The 21026-nt window shown below is 30.8% G+C and overlaps 2 protein-coding genes across 3 annotated transcripts in view; one reads left to right on the top strand and one right to left on the bottom strand.

The window, feature by feature from the left end:
• LOC126878573 (nischarin) overlaps nt 1–13887 on the bottom strand; it is a 47992-nt gene extending 34105 nt beyond the window's left edge. Inside the window, exons 1-2 of one of the 2 annotated variants that reach the window (XM_050641365.1) lie at nt 13778–13887; nt 517–990 (exon numbers count right to left, since the gene is read on the bottom strand). In XM_050641365.1, the coding sequence (XP_050497322.1) occupies nt 517–951 (435 nt within the window). In that variant the 5' untranslated portion in view covers nt 952–990; nt 13778–13887. Of the gene's footprint in view, nt 1–516; nt 991–10450; nt 10904–13777 lie in introns of those variants that run through there. The other variant, XM_050641364.1, reaches the window with a different exon arrangement.
• A 426-nt stretch (nt 13888–14313) lies between these two features.
• Nucleotides 14314–21026, top strand: part of LOC114340898 (phosphatidylinositol 3-kinase regulatory subunit gamma-like) — a 773815-nt gene continuing 767102 nt past the window's right edge. The window contains exons 1-2 of the mRNA XM_050641271.1: nt 14314–14690; nt 16114–16387. Coding sequence (XP_050497228.1) covers nt 16201–16387 — 187 coding nt within the window. The 5' untranslated portion in view covers nt 14314–14690; nt 16114–16200. The remainder of the gene's footprint in view (nt 14691–16113; nt 16388–21026) is intronic.

Raw genomic sequence — 21026 nt, 5'->3', positions numbered from 1 at the left:
ATGTGTCAAATGATATTTCTTCGTTATAAATTCAAATTATTAAGTATGTTCTTGATGTCATTTTGGGTTGCTCTTGAATTCACTTGTCAGTTGGCCATTGAAATCCAATATGTGAGGTTTTCTCCAAAAAAAGTTCCAACCACGTGGGGAGAGTCCTGTGTTGCCCTGGGTAACATCCAGGTTTATCTATAACATCCGATGAATTTTATATAAATATGTAAAATAACTTTATTATTTACATTTAAAGGGTTTTTACCCTATACATTTTGGTGGCTCAGGCATGCAAATTTTGTAAGTATGGCCTCTTGTTCTTGAAAACCTCTGTCAATTTTAACTTTTATCTCATTTAATTAGGTTATACTTAATTTTAGGGCTTTTAAACACTGATGATGGATTCCTTAATCCGAAAACGTTTTGTATTGTGACCCTTATTTAGGGTATTTTAATATATACCTTTTACAAGAAACTTGGTATTTTTATTAAGTATGTAATAATTAATAATTATATAATACTTACCTCGAGTGTAGTCATCACACTTGGTTTTGTGAGTATTGTGTCAGAATTCTTAAACAACTTAGTTGACAAATCTTGCAGTAAAAAGAATATATCATATAAATTAAACTCTAAAAAATCTACAAATAACTTAGGCATGGTCCTCTTTAAAAATATCAGAATTTTCTGTAGGTATTCCTCTAGCCCTTTTCTTCTAGCCTCGATAAAAATGGGGCATTTATTTCTAATAACTTTCTTACTCGGTAAAATCTCTTTTGATACCCCATGATCTATTACTAGTTGGTTATGCAGATCATAAAATTCACTATAACGATGTTCAACGGTCCAATGAAAATCTCCTACGGTGACTGTTATATTGTAAAAAATAACATTGTTTACTTCTTTCGTTGAAAAAATGTTTATAGATGTTTCTCTTTGATTATACCAAAAACAAGCCATGTGGCTTTAAAGTTTGTATCCTCTTTACATCAGCATTACCTAAAATAAACGATGTCAATATATTTATAATAACCAAAATCAATTTAGGTCTTGTTAGTAGGATAACTACACTAATGAGCACTAGTATGTTCTCTCCTGTTCAGTTTATGTATCGAAAAAATATGGAATGAAGAGCAATTGATTACCAAAAGAATGGTCGGAAGCAATAATATTATGTTCCATAATATACCAAAACAGCAACAGGAGCGAATATCTCATACAAAATATTGACAATGCATATAAATAATATACTAAAAAAGAATGGAAGGTATAATTGGTGAACACCAGGTGAGCTTTAGACAAAGAAAAAGTACATCAAAACAGATTGACTTGCTGAAAGCCATACTAGAGGAAAGATATCAATACCAGAAACCAACCACAATACTATTTTTAGAAACTTTAAACCAGCATTTGATCAAGTAAAAAGTAAGAAACTGTATTAATCACATATAATACAAGAACTAGAAGTAAGAAAAACTATTAGAATGATACAACTAACACTAAGAAGAACAGAAAACCAAGTAAAAGTAAATATTGAAATATCAGACAGTTTCCTAGTAAACTATTATACCGGGTGTCCATTTATATTTTCCCCCATTTTAACTGCCTATAACTTCTAAACGGCTCAAGATAGAAATATGCGGTTTTCGCTGAAATGTTTTATTTTAGTAAAAGTTTTGTCTGAATGGATTAAATTTTTTATATCGCTTTCAAATACGAAAAAAAAATGGCGGATTTTTGAAAAAAACTTTGTTGACTTTTTTTTAATGGAATACCCAGTATATTTTTTTGTAAATTGAAAGAAAGGTCATTCACCTATCCAGCGATATAAAGTTTTTCAAAATCGGTTGTCAAATGACTGAGTAATTAATTTTTAAAATGAGAGGTGCAACTCTCTAACTAAGCAAATTGATATTATGTTATGTGATTTCCACATTGCATCTCTCATTTTAAAAATTAATTGCTCAGTCATTTGACAACCGATTTTGAAAATTTTTATATCGCTAGATAGGTAAATGATCGTTTTTTCAATTTTTTAGGTAAATGGACATTTTTCATATCGCTTTTAAATAAAAAATGGCGGATTTTTGAAAAAAAACGTTGTTGACTTTTTTTATTAAAACACCCAGTATATTTTTTTGTAACTTGTAAAAATGGTCATTTACCTATCCAGCGATATAATTTTTTTAAAATCGGTTCTCAAATGACTGAGAAATTAATTTTTAAAATGAGAGATGCAATGTGAAAATCACAACATAATATCATTTTGCTTAGTTACATGTTATTTAGGTATGTGATATCCACGCTGCACCTCTCATTTTAAAAAGTAATTACTCAGTGATTTGACAACCGATTTTAAAAAACTTTATATCGCTGGATAGGTGAATGATTGTTCTTTCAATTTACAAAAAAATATACTGGGTGTTCCATTAAAAAAAAGTCAACAAAGTTTTTTTCAAAAATCCGCCATTTTTATTTTCGTAATTGAAAGCGATATAAAAAACTCAATCGATTCATACAAAACTTTTAGTAAAATAAAACATTTCAGCGAAAACCGCATGTTTCTATCTTGAGCCGTTTAGAAGTTATAGGTAGTTAAAATGGGGGAAAATATAAATGGACACCCGGTATAAGTATACAGGGTGTCTGCGTAACTTGGAACCATATGGGAAACTTTTTAATATCAATTTTACGAAAAAAAGTCATTCTTTATAAAGTGCTCTGCATAGTCTAAAACCTAAGATGCAATCATCAGATATCAAATTTTGTCAACAGTATACGAGGTATGTCAAAAAATATTAATTTCGCTCAAGAGCAAACTACCTTTATATTTCAAAATATCAAAAAATGTATTATGAAAAGTTATTTGTAATTAAAAACCATATTCAAATATGCAATAACAGCCTTCTACTTGAAAAAAAAAATTATGAAATTTTCCTAAATTACCGATTTCGAACATCATTTTTATTTATTAGACATGTAATAACTCTTTTATTAATAATTTTAGGAAAAAAAGTTATTCTCCATAAAAATCTGTACATGGTCTAAACCTCAAGATGCAGCCATCAGTTATCCAAGTTTGTTAATTTTATACGAGGTGTGTCAAATAATATGAATTTAGAAATAATTTAGAAAGAATTCTTTCTAAATTCATATTATTTGACACACCTCGTATAAAATTAACAAACTTGGATAACTGATGGTTGCATCTTGAGGTTTAGACCATGCACAGATTTTTATGAAGAATAACTTTTTTTCCTAAAATTATTAATAAAAGAGTTATTACATGTCTATTAAATAAAAATGATGTTCGGAATCGGTAATTTAGGAAAATTTCAGAATTTTTTTTTTCAAGTAGAAGGCTGTTATTGCATATTTGAATATGGTTTTTAATTACAAATAACTTTTCATAATAAAATTTTTTGATATTTTGAAATATAAAGGTAGTTTGCTCTTGAGCGAAATTCATATTTTTTGACATACCTCGTATACTGTTGACAAAATTTGATATCTGATGATTGCATCTTAGGTTCTAGACTATGCAGAGCACTTTATAAAGAATGACTTTTTTTCGTAAAATTGATATTAAAAAAGTTTCCCATATGGTTCCAAGCTACGCAGACACCCTGTATATACTCACCGGCACAAAATTCCGCCACCCAAAATTTTTATTAAGTTTGATAATTTATAACTTTATTATTTGTACTCCGATTTTCAAGATTCTTGCACCAGTTTGTAGGTACATGTATTTATATCGTTTGGTATTATTCCGTTGACACAAAAATTTTGTTTGGATTGTATTATACGGGGGTGAATGGAAGTGTTGTATTTCCTCCTAGCTTTAAAACATTCTGTGGAAAAATGGAAGGGCTGGTTTTGTTTCATAGTCCTGTCATAATATTATCCCGGAGGCATCACTAAAATTCTTTTTTAATTATCTGAATATCTCTTTTCTTGTAAGAGCTGTACCATTTTTTGTAAATAAAAACACTGATTGACTCATAAAATAGAGGTTGGATTGATAAGATTAGAATGGCCCGCATGCAGCCCAGATCTCAATTCTATTGAGTATTTATGGGATTAATTAAAAAAGCTATTCGCCGTCATCCTAGGCCTCCAGAAAATTTGGTAATACAGTTATGGCCCTGGTAGAGGAATATCGGGCTAGTCCCGAGGCAAGGATAACACATCTTTATTCGGTGCCAAACAGATTGCGAGCAGTCGTTGCTGCAAGAGACGGACATACCCGCTATTGAATTGTTTGGTTTTGTTGTTAATTTTGTTTTGTTTTGTTAATTTTAGTGAGTTTGATATTTTTAATTAAAAAAACCTTCAAAGCAGTGTTTTTATTTACAGCTCTTACAGGAAAAGAGATATTCGGATAATTCAAAAAACAAAACCTTAGTGATACTTCCAGGATAATACAAAAGGAGTATGAAACAAAATCAGTCCTCAAAATTTTTCCACAGAATTTTTTAAAGTTAAGAGAAAATACAACGCTTCCATTCACCCCCGTATAATGCCATCTAAGCAAAAAATTTTTGTTACAGGAATAATAAAAAACGACATCAATCATGTACTTACAAACTGATGCAAGAATCTTGAAAATCGGAGTACAAATAATAAAGTTATAGATTGTCAAACTTAATCAAAAATTTTGGGGGGCGGAATTTTGTGCCGGTGAGTGTATAATAGCCCGATCAAGAACAATCTGACCCCAAAAAAAATACAGGAAGGATGAAAATTTGGGAATAGGTAGTTGAAATTGTCTATTATTATATAAGAAAAAGTTTACAATTCTACATCCCCTCCATTTAAAAAAAGTGGAGGGGAATACCCCCCTCATGAAGGTGAAAAATATACGTTTAAAATAGGCCCGGAATTGGATAAAATGACTAATTCTAAGATTTCTAAGCAACTTTTGTTCTATATGGTATTTTCACTAAGTCAATACTTTTCGAGTTATTTGCAAGTGAATATGTTCATTTTTAACAGAAAAAAAACATGTTTTGGACGGTTTTTCGGAGATAACCCAAAAAGTAAGTATTTCAGCGAAAACAATAATTCTTAGCAAAAATATAGCTTATAAAAAACTGAAAAAAAAATGGTGTATGCTTGAGGTCTGTAGATAGACCCAGTAGAAGCAGAGTTGTATCTAATGAAAAGTAGATTAAAATGTCTTCATTAAATTCCAAATCGAATATTTCAATGTGAAATAACCCAAAAACGGAGCACTTAACGGGGAAAATTCATTTCAATTTTTTTAAAGAGTTTAAAAAAAGGTTTACTTTTGTTTTAAAAAAAGACTTGTTTTAAAAGAAAACATTAAAAGTAAGTGAGTTAAGCTCAAAATATTGTTGATCCCTTTTATTTTTTGGTAAAAAAATCGCGAAAATTACCTCCTAATTAGCATCAAAAGTAAATGTTATCATTACCACTTCACAAGTTACTTTGCTTATGTATTATTTATATGATCTGTAAGTTTCATCGGTTCAAAGTGCTTATTTTTGAAAAAGCTGGAGTTAAAATGCCTTGAACGAGTAACTAATCACGAGTTTAGGCAAATTTTGAACAGCTATAGCATAACCAATTTTTGTCTAACAAGAAAACAAAAAAGTAAAAATATTCAGAAAATCAAAACCTACATTTTATTACTTACTCTTTAAGATTTTTGGTATTACTAATAATTTTTAAGTTAATTCCATGAACAATTCCATTTTTTTTTTCAAAATTAAAAAAAACGTTTTATTTTAAACCCTCCTTTTTACAAAAATGGGCACTTTGAACCAATGAAACTTATAGATAATATAAATAATACACTCTGGGCCAAAATTAACCGGCCACCTTAAAAATGGGTCATTTTTGATGTCTTATATCTCCTAAACCCGTTGTCCGATTTAAGTGATTTTTTAATATGTTATAGCCTTATTCCTTGACAATATCGTTAAAAGAATATTGTTGCTAAACAGGTTAATTTTCATTGTATACCGTGTGTACGAATCAAACTGTGTTTTTTTCTTAAAGTTTGCATCACCCTGTGGAATATTCTAGCATTTGTAGAATACTTAAATTAAAACCTAACTATAGCCTCATGCTTTCTCAACATTTTGTTGTTTGATTGATTCGCTTATGTTGAATAATAAAAAAGTTAGGTGCTTTAACAACTAGACATGTTTTTTATCAATACAGGGCGTTTTTAAAAAATTTTGGCAAAGTTTAAGGGGTAATTCTGCATGAAAAAATAATGACAGTTCGCTTTATAAACTTATGTCCCCAAATGCTTCGTTTCCGAGATAGGGGGTGTTGAAATTTTTCTGACAAACTGACGATTTATTTATTGCTTTAAAACCGGTTGAGATATGCAAATGCAATTTGGTGGGTTTTATGGCGTAGTTATTGCATATTTTTTGACATACAATTAAGAATTTAATATTCACCATTGGCGCGCATACGGGTAATATGAGCCATCATATTACCCGTATGCGCGCCAATGGTGAATATTAAATGCTTAATTGTATGCCAAAAAATGTGCAATAACTACGTATTAAAACCCACCAAATTGCATGTGCATGCCTCAACCTGTTTTAAAGTGATAAATAAATAGTCAGTTTGTCAAAAAAATTTCAACACCCGCTATCTCGGAAATGAAGCATTTGGGGACATAAGTTTATAAAGCAAACTGTCATTATTTTTTCATGCAGAATAAACTTTGCCAATTTTTTTTAAAAACGCCCTGTATTGATAAAAACATGTCTAGTTGTTAAAGCACCTAACTTTTTTATTACCCAACATAAGCGAATAAATCAAATAACAAAATGTTGAGAAAGCATGAGGCTATAGTTAGGTTTTAATTTCAGTATTCTACAAATGCTAGAATATTCCACAGGGTGATGCAAACTTTAAGAAAAAAACACAGTTTGATTCGTACACCCGGTATACAATGAAAATTTACCTGTTTAGCAACAATATTATAATAACGATATTGTCAAGGAATAAGGCTATAACATATTAAAAAATCACTTAAATCGGACAACGGGTTTAGGAGATATAAGACATCAAAAATGACCCATTTTTAAGGTGGCCGGTAAATTTTGGCCGAGTGTACATAAGTAAAGTAACTTGTGAAGCGGTAACGATTAATTTTATTTGGGAAGCTAATTAGGGGGTGATTTTCGCGATTTTTGTACCAAAAAATAAAAGGGACCAACAATATTTTGAGCGTAACTCACTTTTTTAATGTTAGAAGTTTTTTTAAAAAACAAAAATAAACCTTTTTTTAAACACTTTAAAAAAGTTGTAATGAATTTTCCCCGAAAAGTACTTTGTTTTTTGGTTATTTCACATTGAAATATTCGATTTGGAATTTGACGAAAAAGAACCTACTTTTCATTAGCTACAACTCTGCTTCTACTAGGTCTGCAGACCTCACGCGTACACCATTTTTTTCAATTTTTTATAAGCTATATTTTTACTAAGAATATTTTTTTCGCTAGAATACTTACTTTTTGAGTTATCTGCGAAAAACCGTTCAAAACATGTTTTTTGTTTGTTAAAAATGAACATATTCACTCGCAATTAACTCGAAAAGTATTGACTTAGTGAAAAAAACTCTAGAACAAAAGTTGCTTAGAATTAGTCATTTTATCCAATTTCGGGCCTATTTTAAACGTATATTTTTTCACTCCCGAGAAAATATTTTTCATCCTGTATTTCCCAATTTTTGTAAAATGGAGGGGGTGTAGAATTGTAAACTTTCTCTTATATAATAATAGACAATTTCAACTACCGATTCCCAAATTTTCATCCTTCCTTTATTTTTTTGGAGGTTTTCGTAAAATTTTGTTCCCTGATTGGGCTATAAGGCAAGGTGAACCACTTTCATCCATTCTCTTTGGTCTCCTCCTGAAAGATATGCTGCGGGAAGCTAATATAAATAGAAAAGAAATCGTATATCATAAAAAGTATCAATGCCTGCTGTTTTCTGATGATGTAGCAATATGTAGTAGCAAGAAGCAAACGTGAAGATACACAGATAACTAAAGAATTAGAAGCAAAAGCCATGCAAAAGGATTATATTATATTAATGATATAAAAACAAAATAAATGGAGTGCATTTACTAAGAATATGTAAGAGGAAAGTATTTAACAGTACAAACAAATAAGCTAGTCCATATGGATTTGAGGAAGTTGAGAGGTTTGAATATCTAGGAACAATTGAAGACCTTGGGACCAGAAGGGGACAAGCCACAATTCCGTGAAAAATGAGTTAAAGTAGAAATCGCACACTTTAAGATCATATTAATGTCCCAAACAGAAAATTTCAGCTGTTTTCTCATAGACGGCGCCACTGTAGTAAGTCTCGTTGTGTCACCATTACTTTATATTGCAACAGAAGGAGACAAGCCACAGTAGTAATCAACATGGCGGCGGAACATTCCCGCGCATGTAAACGGAAAATAGACTTTTCTGAGTTTGATTCTAAACACAGTGACCAAGATCCGTTTTTAAATAAAAGCGAAGATGACAAAGACTATACAGTATCCGGAAGTAGCAGCGATTTGGAAAATATAAACTCAGGAACAGTAAGTTTATTAAATGTGTGGCTTGTCCCCTTATGTTATATTTTTCGAATCTAAAAATATTAGGATTGTTCTAAAGGTCTTTTGTGGCTTATCCCTTTTTAGTAAAATACCTACTTTATTGTGGGAAAATGAATAGGTTTATACCCCGCAGACTTCTCGAGGTCTCTTGCCAACTCCAGAAAAGAAGGCGCCTTCTACATGGAGACACAAGGATACCCAAAGACATAAAAAAATTAAGCGTAAGACTAAAAGAAATCTAGGTTACGAATATATAAATACAAAAGGGAAGAAAATAGAAGCCAGAAAATTGAATTAGATGCACCTTGCGGTTGCACAAAACAGTGTAGGTAGAAATTGGTGCTTGCCAATAGATTCTACCAGATACTAAGAATAATGAACCACTGGAAGACATTGAACATTTGGACAATTTTTCAGATATTGAAAATATTGACAACTCAATTATTTTATTGTTGCATTTTATGTTCATTGTTTAGAATATAATTTTTTATGCAAAAGGGGATAGGTAAGCCTCATATTTTTTCAAAAAATGTTCAAAAACTCAAAAACCGTTAAATAAACATTTGCATTACTTTTATTGCGTATTTAATAACATATTTTCAAACGATTATGGGCCTTACTTCCGAGAAAAATGTAAAAATGGATTTCAGGATTTGAAAATAAGTTTAAAATGATGTTTTCTCCAAAATACTGTTTGGTGGTATGTCCCCTTCTGGTCCCAAGGTCTTCAATTATTATAAAACGAAAACCAAATATAGAAGAAGAAATCCAGAATAGACTAATAAAAGAGAACAAGTGTGTTTATGCATTAAATAGGTTACTAGAAAATAAATGCATATCAAGAGTTGCCAAATTAAGAATGTACAGAACAGTTAATAGATCTCTTAATGTTGTTCTGAAGCTATTTCCTTGTGGCATTTTTATAATGAACTATTTTAACAACACACACTAACAGATATCTCAATTACAAATCAAATCATAACATCAACGTTAAAAAGGGAATCATTAAATCCTTATATGATAGAGCCAAAATTACTTGTTCTAACGAAAATTCATTTTTAGAAGAAAAACATTTGTTAACATCTGTTTTATTAAAAAATGATTATCCTTTATCGTTTATAAATAAGGAATTGTCAAGATTGGATCGAATGGAACAGAACAATGTAGAACGGGATCCTATAACATCCACAAGAAATAATACGAGGAAAATATCAATACCATATATAAAAGGACTATCCGAGAAACTTAAAACAATAGGAAATAAATTCAACATTTCAACAACATTCAAAACAACAAACACATTGAGATCTATTCTTTTCAAAACTAAACCTAACAATGAACAAGAAAGAAGAAAGAATTGTGTTTATAAAATACCTTGTGAATGCGAACAATTTAGGTGAAACATCAAGACCATTAGACGTTAGAATAAGTGAACATCAGTCTTATATTAAAAATAGAGAATTTGATAGATCTCAAATATGTCAACACGCATGGGATAATGAACATAGAGTTCAGTGGAGAGATTCAAGTATAGTCCTGAAAGAAACAGATAGTAAAAAGAGAAAAATCAAAGAAGCGGCTCTAATTATGCTAAATGAAAACAATTGTGTCGCAAATTCCTCGGTAGAATGCAGTAGGATGTGGTTACCCATACTAAAAGAGGAAGTCAATAGAAAGAAAATACCACGATTAGTAAGTCATTAACATATCGAGTTAGTACATATTTTATATTTTAATTTTATTTATATAATATCTATGTATTATTAATATTATTTATACTTTAAAATAGCATACATACATTAAAGTCAGAATTTGGTATTAGTTTTGAGAGTAAACTAAATGTAAGCCCAAATACTTACGATGTCGGGATAGTATCACGAGGTTTTTTCCTGGTTTCCCCTAGTGATTTACTATGGAATCTCTAGCGCGAGAATTTTACTGCCATCGTTGCATTTGTTGTCTTTTTAAAGACAGATTACATGCTATGATTTTTTGTGGCGGATATTCTTGAGTTGGGGTTGATTTCATGTAATCAAATGAACTATCTTTTAGTAAAGTCGTCCCAGGAATGCAACTCATCAATATTGGCAATATCATTTTAAGTCTTCTACTTTAAAATGTATAATACATGCCTGAATTACCGATATAAATGAGTCAGATTAAATAAATTATTAGAAGAATTTTTTACTAAGCAACAACATTTTTGTTTATTTAGTATTATTTTGTATTTTGACAACGACACCCGACTTGGGCGTCGAAACGTTAATAAATTCATTTTTTTGGTAAAATTGTGGCTTATTTCCCATTTAAAATAGTTCAGTTAATAGATCGATAGTAACTAGCGTTACCAGGTGCCCCGATTTGCGCGGGACGTCCCGATTTTAAGGGGTCTGGGACGCGTACCGATTTGTACCTGATCGGGACTCTAAATGTCCCGATTTTCACCCACGAAAACCAATTTCAGGAGGACTTGCAGTGAATTTTATAACTAAGTTATAAAAACAAGGCACTCCTAAAAGCGGCAAAATCAAATGAGAAATATAATTTTAATAAAAAATAAATAATTTACTTAATCTACGATTTTTTTTTGTATTTTCGTCTGATTATTATTATTATGTAGGATTAAATACAGATTATAGAAACACCTTGTAGTCCAGTAAATGAACGGGGAAATACGGCGATACCGTGTAATTTTCAGGATCAACTCCGAATTACATGAAAATGTGGACGGCTTGTGCCGTTGGTTGCTTTTACTCGGGGGGTGACAGTCACCTCTACTTTGGGGTGAAAAACCGCGCGTTTAAAATAAGTCCGGAGATGGATAAATTGACTAATTCTAAGCAATTTTAGTTCTATAGAATTTTAACTTAGTTAATACTTTTCGATTTATTTACGATTGAAAATGTTTATTTTTCGACAAAAAAATTACGTTTTAGGCGATTTTCACAAATAACTCAAAAAGTAAGTATTTGATCGAAAAAATATTCTTAGCAAAAATGTAGCATAATATAAAAAAATGAAAAAAATTGTGAACTCGTAAAGTCTATAGACCCAGCAAAAGCAAAGTTTTAGCTCATGAAAAATACGTTCTTATTCGCCAAATTCCAAATCAAATATTTCAACGTGAAATAACCAAAAAATGAAGTACTTTTCGGGAAAAACCAATTAAAACTTTTTTAATAAAGATTTATTTTAAAGAAGTTTTAAAAAGATGTTTTAAAAAAGTTTCTAGCATCAAAACTAAGCGAGTTACGCTCAAAATCAAGTTGACTCCTTTTTTTTTTGTTAAAAAAATCATGAAAATCTCCCCCTGTTTAGCACCCCAAATGAAATTAATCGTTACCGCTTTACAAACAATTTACTTTACTTATGTATTTTTTACATGATTGAAAGGGCCTGAACGAGTCACTAATCACGAGTGTACGCAAAATATGAACAGCCATATTTTAACCAATTTTTGTCTTACAGAAAAACAAAATGAATCTATAATATTTATAAAACAAAACCTACCTACTTTTTACTCCTTGAGATTTTCAGTAACCCTAATACTTTTATTTTCCAATACTTTAGGAAAAATTTTTTTTTACTATAAAACCAATTTTTTTCAAAACTAAGCACTCCTAGCCGGTAAACCTTACAGATCGTATAAACAATACACATATAAAGTAAATGGTAAAGCGGTAACGATTAACTTTATTTACGGTGCTAAAAGAGGGAGATCTTCACGATTTTTTTACCAAAAAAAGTGGCTAACTTTATTTTGACCGTAACTCGCTTAGATTTAATGCTAGAGACTTTTATAGAAAACAAAATTAAAGTTTTTTTTAAACACTTTTATCAGGTTTTGCCCGAAAATAGCTTAATTTTTTGGTTATTTCAAGTTGAAAAATTCGATTTGGAATTTTTCGAATAAAAACATATTTTTGATGAACTATAACTTTTCTTTTACTGGTTTTATAGACTCGCTGAACATACAATTTTTTGCTTTTTTAAAAGCTACATTTTTACTAAGAATATTTTTTCGATAAAATTACTCGAAAAGTATTGACTTCATTTAAAAATTATATAGAACTAAAGTTTTTTAGAGTTAGTCAGTTGATCCATTTTGGGACTTACTTTAAACGCGCTTTTTTTTACCCCCGAGAAGGGGTAACTGTAACTGCCACCCCCCAAGTAAAAGCAACCAACGGTACAAGTTCAACTTTGAAGTAGACAGTAAGTAGAACCTAAACCAGATTTTCATGCAATTAGGAGTTGACTGGAAATTACACTCCAAAACGGTCATTTACTGGGTCAAAATAAACTTGTTGTTTATTTGTCCCGATCTACAACCCTAAATCCCGATTTGTTTTTGCTTATGTACCGATTAAAAATAAATCGGACCTGGCAACACTAATAGTAACTTACAAATCAGACATGGGCATTAAATAAAAAGCAACAAGAAATGGTACAGATATAGGAACAAAAAGTACTAAGGAAAATATTTGGAGGAAAAATGGAGAACAGCGTTTGGATCAGGACAAAAGGAGATACGAGAGAGTTATATGTGGAGCCCAGCATACTAGAAATAATAAAAATCCAACAACTCAGATTGCTGTGACACATACAGATGATGCCAGAGGGTAGACTACGGAAAATGCTCCTGTCAGATAGAATTGGAGGATGTCAGAGAAGATGTTGGCCCAGAACACGGTGGGAAATGGATATAGAGGATGATCTAAAAAGACTTAACGTCACAAATTGGGGGATGAAAGCAATGGACAAGAACAGATGGAAGAGCATGGTCAATTAAGACATGGACCTACTAGGCTCGACGTACTAATTATTACTATAATAGTTGTTAGTGTACTTAGTTATTCTAGAGAATAATACTTTTGTTTGAATATGCTAGGTAGATATAGGTTTAGCTCTTACAGTATAAGATATATAATTAATGTCCTCTTTGATCTAAAATATTATGGGAATTTTTTAGGCTTTAATGATTGTAAGGATATTTCCACCTCTTCTGAATTACTTGCAGTTTTGTAATATATTTGCATTGTTTTTTGTTTATTGATGAAGATTGTTTTGTCGCTCAAAAATTTTGTTTTCATTAATTTCTCCTCCGACATTTTGTTCGTTTAATGTATTTTTTTCGTTGTAAAAATAAACAAATTAATTTAATAATAAATTAATAAAAATATTACCTTTAACACTTCCAAAAATCATATGTTAGTAATCAAAATCAAAACATCGTCCATTTTAACGATGACAGTTATTCGAGATATAAAAATCGATTTTACAAAATATACTCAAAGAATCGTAAAAGGACGATTTCAATTTTTATTTTAGTAACCGTACTTGTAAAATAATATCTTAATTGAAGGTTAAAAAATAAATAATATCATTAAAAAATTGTTTTTGAAATTGGAATATTCAAATTCTTTACCCTCCAAAATATGGAAAATTTTATACCTCCAAAATTTTCCATCCTCTAATGAAAAATCCTTGTTGCATAGTGACCAACTGACATTCCCATTTGAATTTTAAAATTTTATAATTGTATAATATTTAATTCTGATTAATAAATGGTTTAAAACAATATTTGACTGTATTTAAAGATTACATAAAAAGTTGTTTTTGAAATTTACTTCATTTTTGGGATTCAAAATAATTAATTAATATAATGTTGGTAATGGTTTGACATTAAAAAAATTTTTGATAAATTTTGACGTTCACGCCATTTTTTGTGATGTTTTGTTAATTTTTAAAAGAAAAGCAAAAAATGAAGTAAAAAGTTGATATTTCACTACATTTTCATTTCAAGCTATTGTACATAATGATACTTTCACACATCACAGTCAGTATAACAAACAATCCTGATGTCATTACTACCAGAAAAAAATGCACCTTCCAATGAAAGTTGTTATTTTTGCTTAAGGGATGGTTAATTTTGAAAGATTAGAATTAGAAATATTTCGTTAGGTGCAGTGCAGTTACACGAAAATCACTGAAGCTTCTTAACCCTAGAATATTACGTATTTAAGAAGAACATATCCATTACTGACATATATTTTAAAAAGAAACAAACTCCTTATCAAACAATATTTATTCTTTGAGGTATGAAAAATATAATATCTTAAGAAACTACGAAACAATTTTTCCTATTGGGCACAGTAGATAATTGTATACATGTCATATTTAGGGCAAATATTACAAAATGTTCACAGTTTGTTGTAATTAACTTCTGTAGTAAGCTCTTTATATGTTTTAACATATTTACTCTCCTAAATAGTTTACAATCTTTTTTTATATCTTCCAGTCAAATTTTTTTAATAAATAAAAAGATTCTTAGCCCTGGAGCAGTCGCGCCCTTAGAAAAAATCTCACATTGTATCCTTTTCCGTGATAACTTGATGAAAAATTTTGCAACATTGCTTTCCACTCGTAAGTGCCTCAAAGAGGATAGGAGGATCGTAGTAATACGTGGAAATTTTTTTTTGTTTGATTATTTTTTTTGTGGAATTTATGGCTTTGGTGAGAACCAATTAGATTTAAAATTGTTAGAAATAGATATTTTTAACATAAGAAGTAGGTAAATAAATATAATTATAAAATAGAAATTTGTCTTGACAGGTTGACTGCCACAAAAAAATGTTTAAAAAATCTATGGTACCAAGTTAAAAAAAGTGCATTTGGCAACCAACTGAAACACTTCCATTACTAATGTTTCACCAATTTTATTTATTAGTCCCAATTTTTGAAAAAATATGGCAGGGGTTGAATACGACTGCCGAGGTGTAGCCGATATACTTATTCCTGTGGTGCCAAGAGGTCATTCAGGCGGTCGTTCTATTCTGTTCAAGATCAATGCAAATTCATACTTTGGTGAACAATCCATACGATAAAATGAAAAGATACAGTAAAGGTTGTGATAAAGAGAAGATTCGGGGAAACACAACAAAAAATCGAGTCAAAAAAGTAGTAACTTCCTGTGACACTTGTGAAGGTCAACCACACCATTGTGTAGATTATTTCGACAAACATTCCAAATAACTGATAATTTTTAATTTCTTTCATGTTCTTATTTAACTTTTGTATGTTATTTAGTTTGGAATAATTAATATTTTTTATATTCTTTATTCAAAATAAAGACATGTCAAAATTTCGATATCATTTCAGTCTCCCCTATTCTGCCAAAATGAAAACTGATATGTATATGTGACGACTGTATGCCACATCAGTCAAATACTGCAATAAATCCGCTTCTCTACACGACTTATGGGCAAAATAGGAACTATATCACAGACTTTATCAAATGGGTAGAATACGACTGCCATGGCATGAAGTACTTATTGAACTGTCGCTCGTATATGACCGCCTGGCAGTCAACCTGTTAAATTTGTATTGTGAGATTTTTTCTCTACCTGCGACTACTTACGTGACAGAAGTGAGCGCTACTGCTTCCGGGTTAATGCACTTTGTTAAGTCAATTCAGGAGACAGAATTATGGAGATCAATAGTTAATTTTATCTTTTCATAGTATTCTAGGGCTAAGAAAACGAAAAAGGCAGTTCACTGAGTTTTCCTAGTTATATAGAAGAATGCAATAAGACAATTTGTCCTTAAAATGGGGGACTATGAGTTATATCAAGCAATAAAATCTTTTACATCTTCTAATGAAGACGAACTAGATTTCCAAAGAGGAGATGTATTCGAAGTTTCTATTCAAAGCCCATTTGAACCTAGTCAATGTAGAAGACCTGGATGGTTATTTGCCTATAGTAGAAGAACTAATGGAATTGGATATGTACCAGGTAATGACGTTTATGTTATGCTTTGTAAATTAAATAATTTATAATAAAAATCGAAAGATGCTGTTAGTCCGTTAATGCTCAATATCTTTCTAATAGGATCTCCCTGCAGTTAATATAATACCATTATTTAAAAATCCCAATGAATGAGTCATCCAAAAAATATACTTTGCTCTGAAGATCTCAGTACAGTACAGTGGAACCTCGATTATGTGTCTCTCCAGAGAGAGAGAGAGAATATATGTTTATTGTCAAGAAAAAATCTTGTTGACAAACACTGTTTAAGAGTTTTAAATAAATAAATTTAATTAAAATATGACTAAATATAAAATATAACACATAACACATTTACATTATATAACAACTACAAAATATGTAGTATTGTCAAAAATAAAAAACAAACAAACTACAAGCTGTAAAACTAAATCACAAACAATAATGACAAACAAATTGACAAAAAAAAAATATACACAAGATCACAAATACATCAGCTCCAATGGTCCTCAAAAAATTCTGTCAGATCATAATATGCCCTCTTAGCGAGCAGTCTATCTAATGAATTTCTAAACTTTCTAATAGTTTCCAAATTTTTTATTTCACTAGGTAGTTTATTAAAAATTTTGATGCCGTTAAAAATAAATGAGTCTTTGACTAGTGTGCTTCTAGGTGTAATCAAAGCTAAATTGCTAGCAAATCGTCCAGATCGATTATTATTTTCATATAGATGTTTATTCTTAAAAATAATGCTTGCCGTTTCCAAAATGAAAAGAGATACAAGTGTAAGGATACTGTGTTTAATAAATAAAGGTTTACACGTTTCTCTAGAATTTACCTGGCACAACAGGCGTACTGCCTTTTTTTGAAGCAAAAACACACTACTGAAAAGCTCCTGACTACACGCTCCCCAAAACTGAATTGCGAATCTAAGATGTGACTCTACTAGTGCAAAGTACACAGTTCTTGCTTGGGCAAAACCAAGCTCCCTTCTAGTCGACCGTATTGCATAGCATCCAGATGCAAGTTTTGAATTCAAGGCTTCAATATGCGATTTAAATTTAAGGTCAGGATCAATATTCAGGCCAAGAAACCTGACGGACAGCTGAGGTTCAAGTTCCAGATGTAATTCAGGCATAACATGTTTAAAACACAGAAGCTTGGTTTTAGAAGTGTTTAATGTCAAAAAGTTCGCCGTGCACCAATTTTCAATCATTAAGAGTTCCCTACCTACAGATTGGCGTAAGACATTCAAATCTTTAGCATGCCATATAAGAGTGGTATCATCTGCATAAAGGGTGAAATGAGCAGATACATCAAGGTAGGCTAAATCGTTTATATATACCAAAAACAGAACTGGTCCCAATACCGAGCCTTGGGGCACTCCCCAAGTTACATTCATCAAGTCAGAGTCACAGTCTGTCCTAACAAACTGACTCCTACCCGACAAATATGACTCCATCCAACTCAGTGACTTATCTTTAATTCCGTAGTGTTTAAGCTTCTGGAGCAGCAAACCATGATTGACACAGTCAAAAGCCTTCGTCAAATCACAGAACACTGCCGCAACCATCTCGCCTAAATTAATATTATTGTAAGCTATCTCTAAAAAACTGAAAATCGCGTCGGTCGTGCCCGTGTTACCACGGAAACCAAACTGTTTCGGACTTAGTAGTTGGTTAACCTCTAAAAATTGTATTAATCTTGCTTTAACAATTTTCTCTATTATTTTTGCCAACGTAGGTATCAGAGAAATTGGCCTGTAATTGGAAGGGTTTATGTGATCTCCACCCTTGTGCAATGGAATTACAACATTTATCTTCAGGAAATCGGGAAATGTGCCAGCATTAAAACTATCATTAATTAAAATAGATAAAACATCCAAAGCAGAGTTTGGTAGATTATTGAAAACTCTTATAGAGATGTCATCATAACCCGAAGAGTTTTTGTTTCTGATTGATTTACATATCTCTTTCAATTCCTCAACATTAGTATCATAAATTATGAAGGGACACATAACTTCTGTTTTCTTCAGATATGACAAAGGATCTGTACCATGTCTCAACTGTGCTGTTAAAGTTTCGGCTATGCTACAGTAAAATTCATTACAGTCATTTGGAAGTGGAGTGTGATGACTATTACCTGATCTGTGTTTACCCCTTAATTCATTTATTATAGACCAAGTTTCCCTAGTTACATTTGAGGAGTTTTCTATTCTATGCTTGCAGCAGTTTTCTTTTGCAGTTTTAATAACATTTCTGTATATCTTTTTATATTGATTATAATAGGTAACAAACCATTCATCTTGGTAATATTTTTTGATATAATGGAGCGATCTCATGGTTTTGCAGGAATTTTTAATGCCATTTGTAATCCAAGGTTTTCTATTTTTAATTTTAATCTTTTGTTTAGGAAAAGACCTTTCAAAAAATTCACATATTGTATTATGAAATGATTTAAATGGCTCAGACGATTGTGATAGGAGAGAATACCAGTCAAGACTCTCGCACTTTAATCTAAATTTACCAAAGTTAGATTTACTATACAGGCGACCAATTTTAAATTTATTTACACTATCTTTACCTTTACTAAATTTCTTAATTTTGATAGAAGCAACAACTGCCTTATGGTCTGACAGATTGGGGTCAAATACAATACATTGAACATAATCCTTCTCAAAGTTAGAACAGAAATAATCTATTAGAGTTTGAGACAATTTAGTGACACGTGTTGCTTCATTAACATGCATTTTTAAATTAAAACAAGTAAGTTTTTTATTTTCTTTACTTCATTGCAATCATAGTTCAGAAAGTCAATATTAAAATCACCCGTCAGGATTATTTGACTAAACTTTGGAATCCTCAACAACAAGTTCTCCAGCCTTTCCAAAAAAATCTGGACACTGGTTGTTGGAGATCTGATCCATTAACCGTCATCTCTGTTAACCGTCGCGTACATACAGAAGTTGTATTGACTACATAAGCAAAAATTTTAATGTAAAAAATAAAAAAAAAGTTAATTTGATTTGTGATGAGGACACAAACGACTATCCATTGCTGATAGATAAAGAAATCGTGGAAATGGCAGCAAAGGCGGGCCAAACAGATTCAGAAGCTGATACAGACTTAGAATTTGACTGTAGCTATGTTGATGAACCTATTGTAACTGACAAAGATTTGCGTAAATAATCTAGAGACGCTGCATCGCATATGCAATAATCCATCGAGTGGTATTCTCAACAAGAAGAAGCCAATAAAGTAGATTGCATGATCTTATGCCGATTAAGAAATTCAGCCGTCGCAAAATGTGAAGCGCAACAGTAAAATAAACAAAGGTGTCAGAATATTTTAAATTGATTCGATTGTACGATCACAAATCCCTTGTATATTGTCAAACAAACCTTACAAATGAAATTTGAGAGTTGTACTATGAATTTTTAATTTTTTTTTAATGTTCTGTTAACCGTCTTTTCAATTATCCGTCATACCCTTGGTCCAGTGCCCTGACAGATAATCGAGGTTCTGCTGTAGTACTGTAGTATCAAAATCCAATTCTTTCAATCTTCTGGACAGACATAAGATTCAAGCAAATGAATCTTTTAGACTTCTTCTGTTTTATTTATTTCTGATTTTATATTTTTTCATGACTCCACCCATCCACTTAAGTATCCTAATTTTAGTTTATTTTTCTTCCTATCAAACTGCCCTAAATTCACTACTATACAGAGTGAGTCTGTAATTTGGAATAAATTCAATAGCTCAACTACTAATTGTTTTTTTGAAAAAGGCTCGTCGATTAGTATTTCAAATCGAAATCTTTTACGTACAATATTTATGTATACAGGGTGTCCCAATTTAGAGACATGACGTCATCGTTAATTTTCTTAAATGGCAACAGTGTCATTTTGCATAGCTATTTCATAGAGTGTGTAAAGTTAAACATACCTGCAAAATATCAAATTATTATTCCCTACCATTTACAAGATAATAAAAAATAACAAAGTTATGTCTGTAATTTGGAATAAATTCAATATTTCAAATAATAATTGTTTTTTTGAAAAATACTCAGACCTGTCGATTAGTATTTTAAATCAAAATTTTTTACATACAATTTTAATGTATACTGTATACAGGGTGTCCCAATTTAGAGATATGACGTCATCGTTGATTTTCTTAAATGGCAACACTGTCATTTTGATAGGGCGAGTAAAGTTATAAATAACTGCAAAATGTCAAATTTTATTCCCTACTGTTTACAAGATACTAAAAAATAACAAAGTTATGAAAAACAAGTAAATCAAATAATTGAATTATATTATTTCAATTAAGCAAATGCTCATAATGTTGCCCATTGACTATTTGATAATATTTTAAAATATCCTAAAAATTGGGCAAAATTTAGAGCATTTTTGCTTAATTGAAATTTTTAAATTCAATTATTTGATTACTTGTTTTTCATAACTTTGTTATTTCTTAGTATCTTGTAAATGGTAGCGAATAAAAATTTGATATTTTGCGGTTATGTATAACTTTACACCAGTGATATGGGTGAGAGGGGATACGACATAAGGGATGATTTTGTATTTACTAAATGGGACCACTTGATTTGACACTTTTGTGCTACATCCAATATGGCGACGGGCAGGTTT

Source organism: Diabrotica virgifera, chromosome 10 (genome assembly GCF_917563875.1).
Source record: "Diabrotica virgifera virgifera chromosome 10, PGI_DIABVI_V3a".
NCBI lineage: Eukaryota > Metazoa > Arthropoda > Insecta > Coleoptera > Chrysomelidae > Diabrotica > Diabrotica virgifera.
Note: the sequence above shows the minus strand (reverse complement) of the source record. Positions and strands in the feature narration are given on the sequence as shown.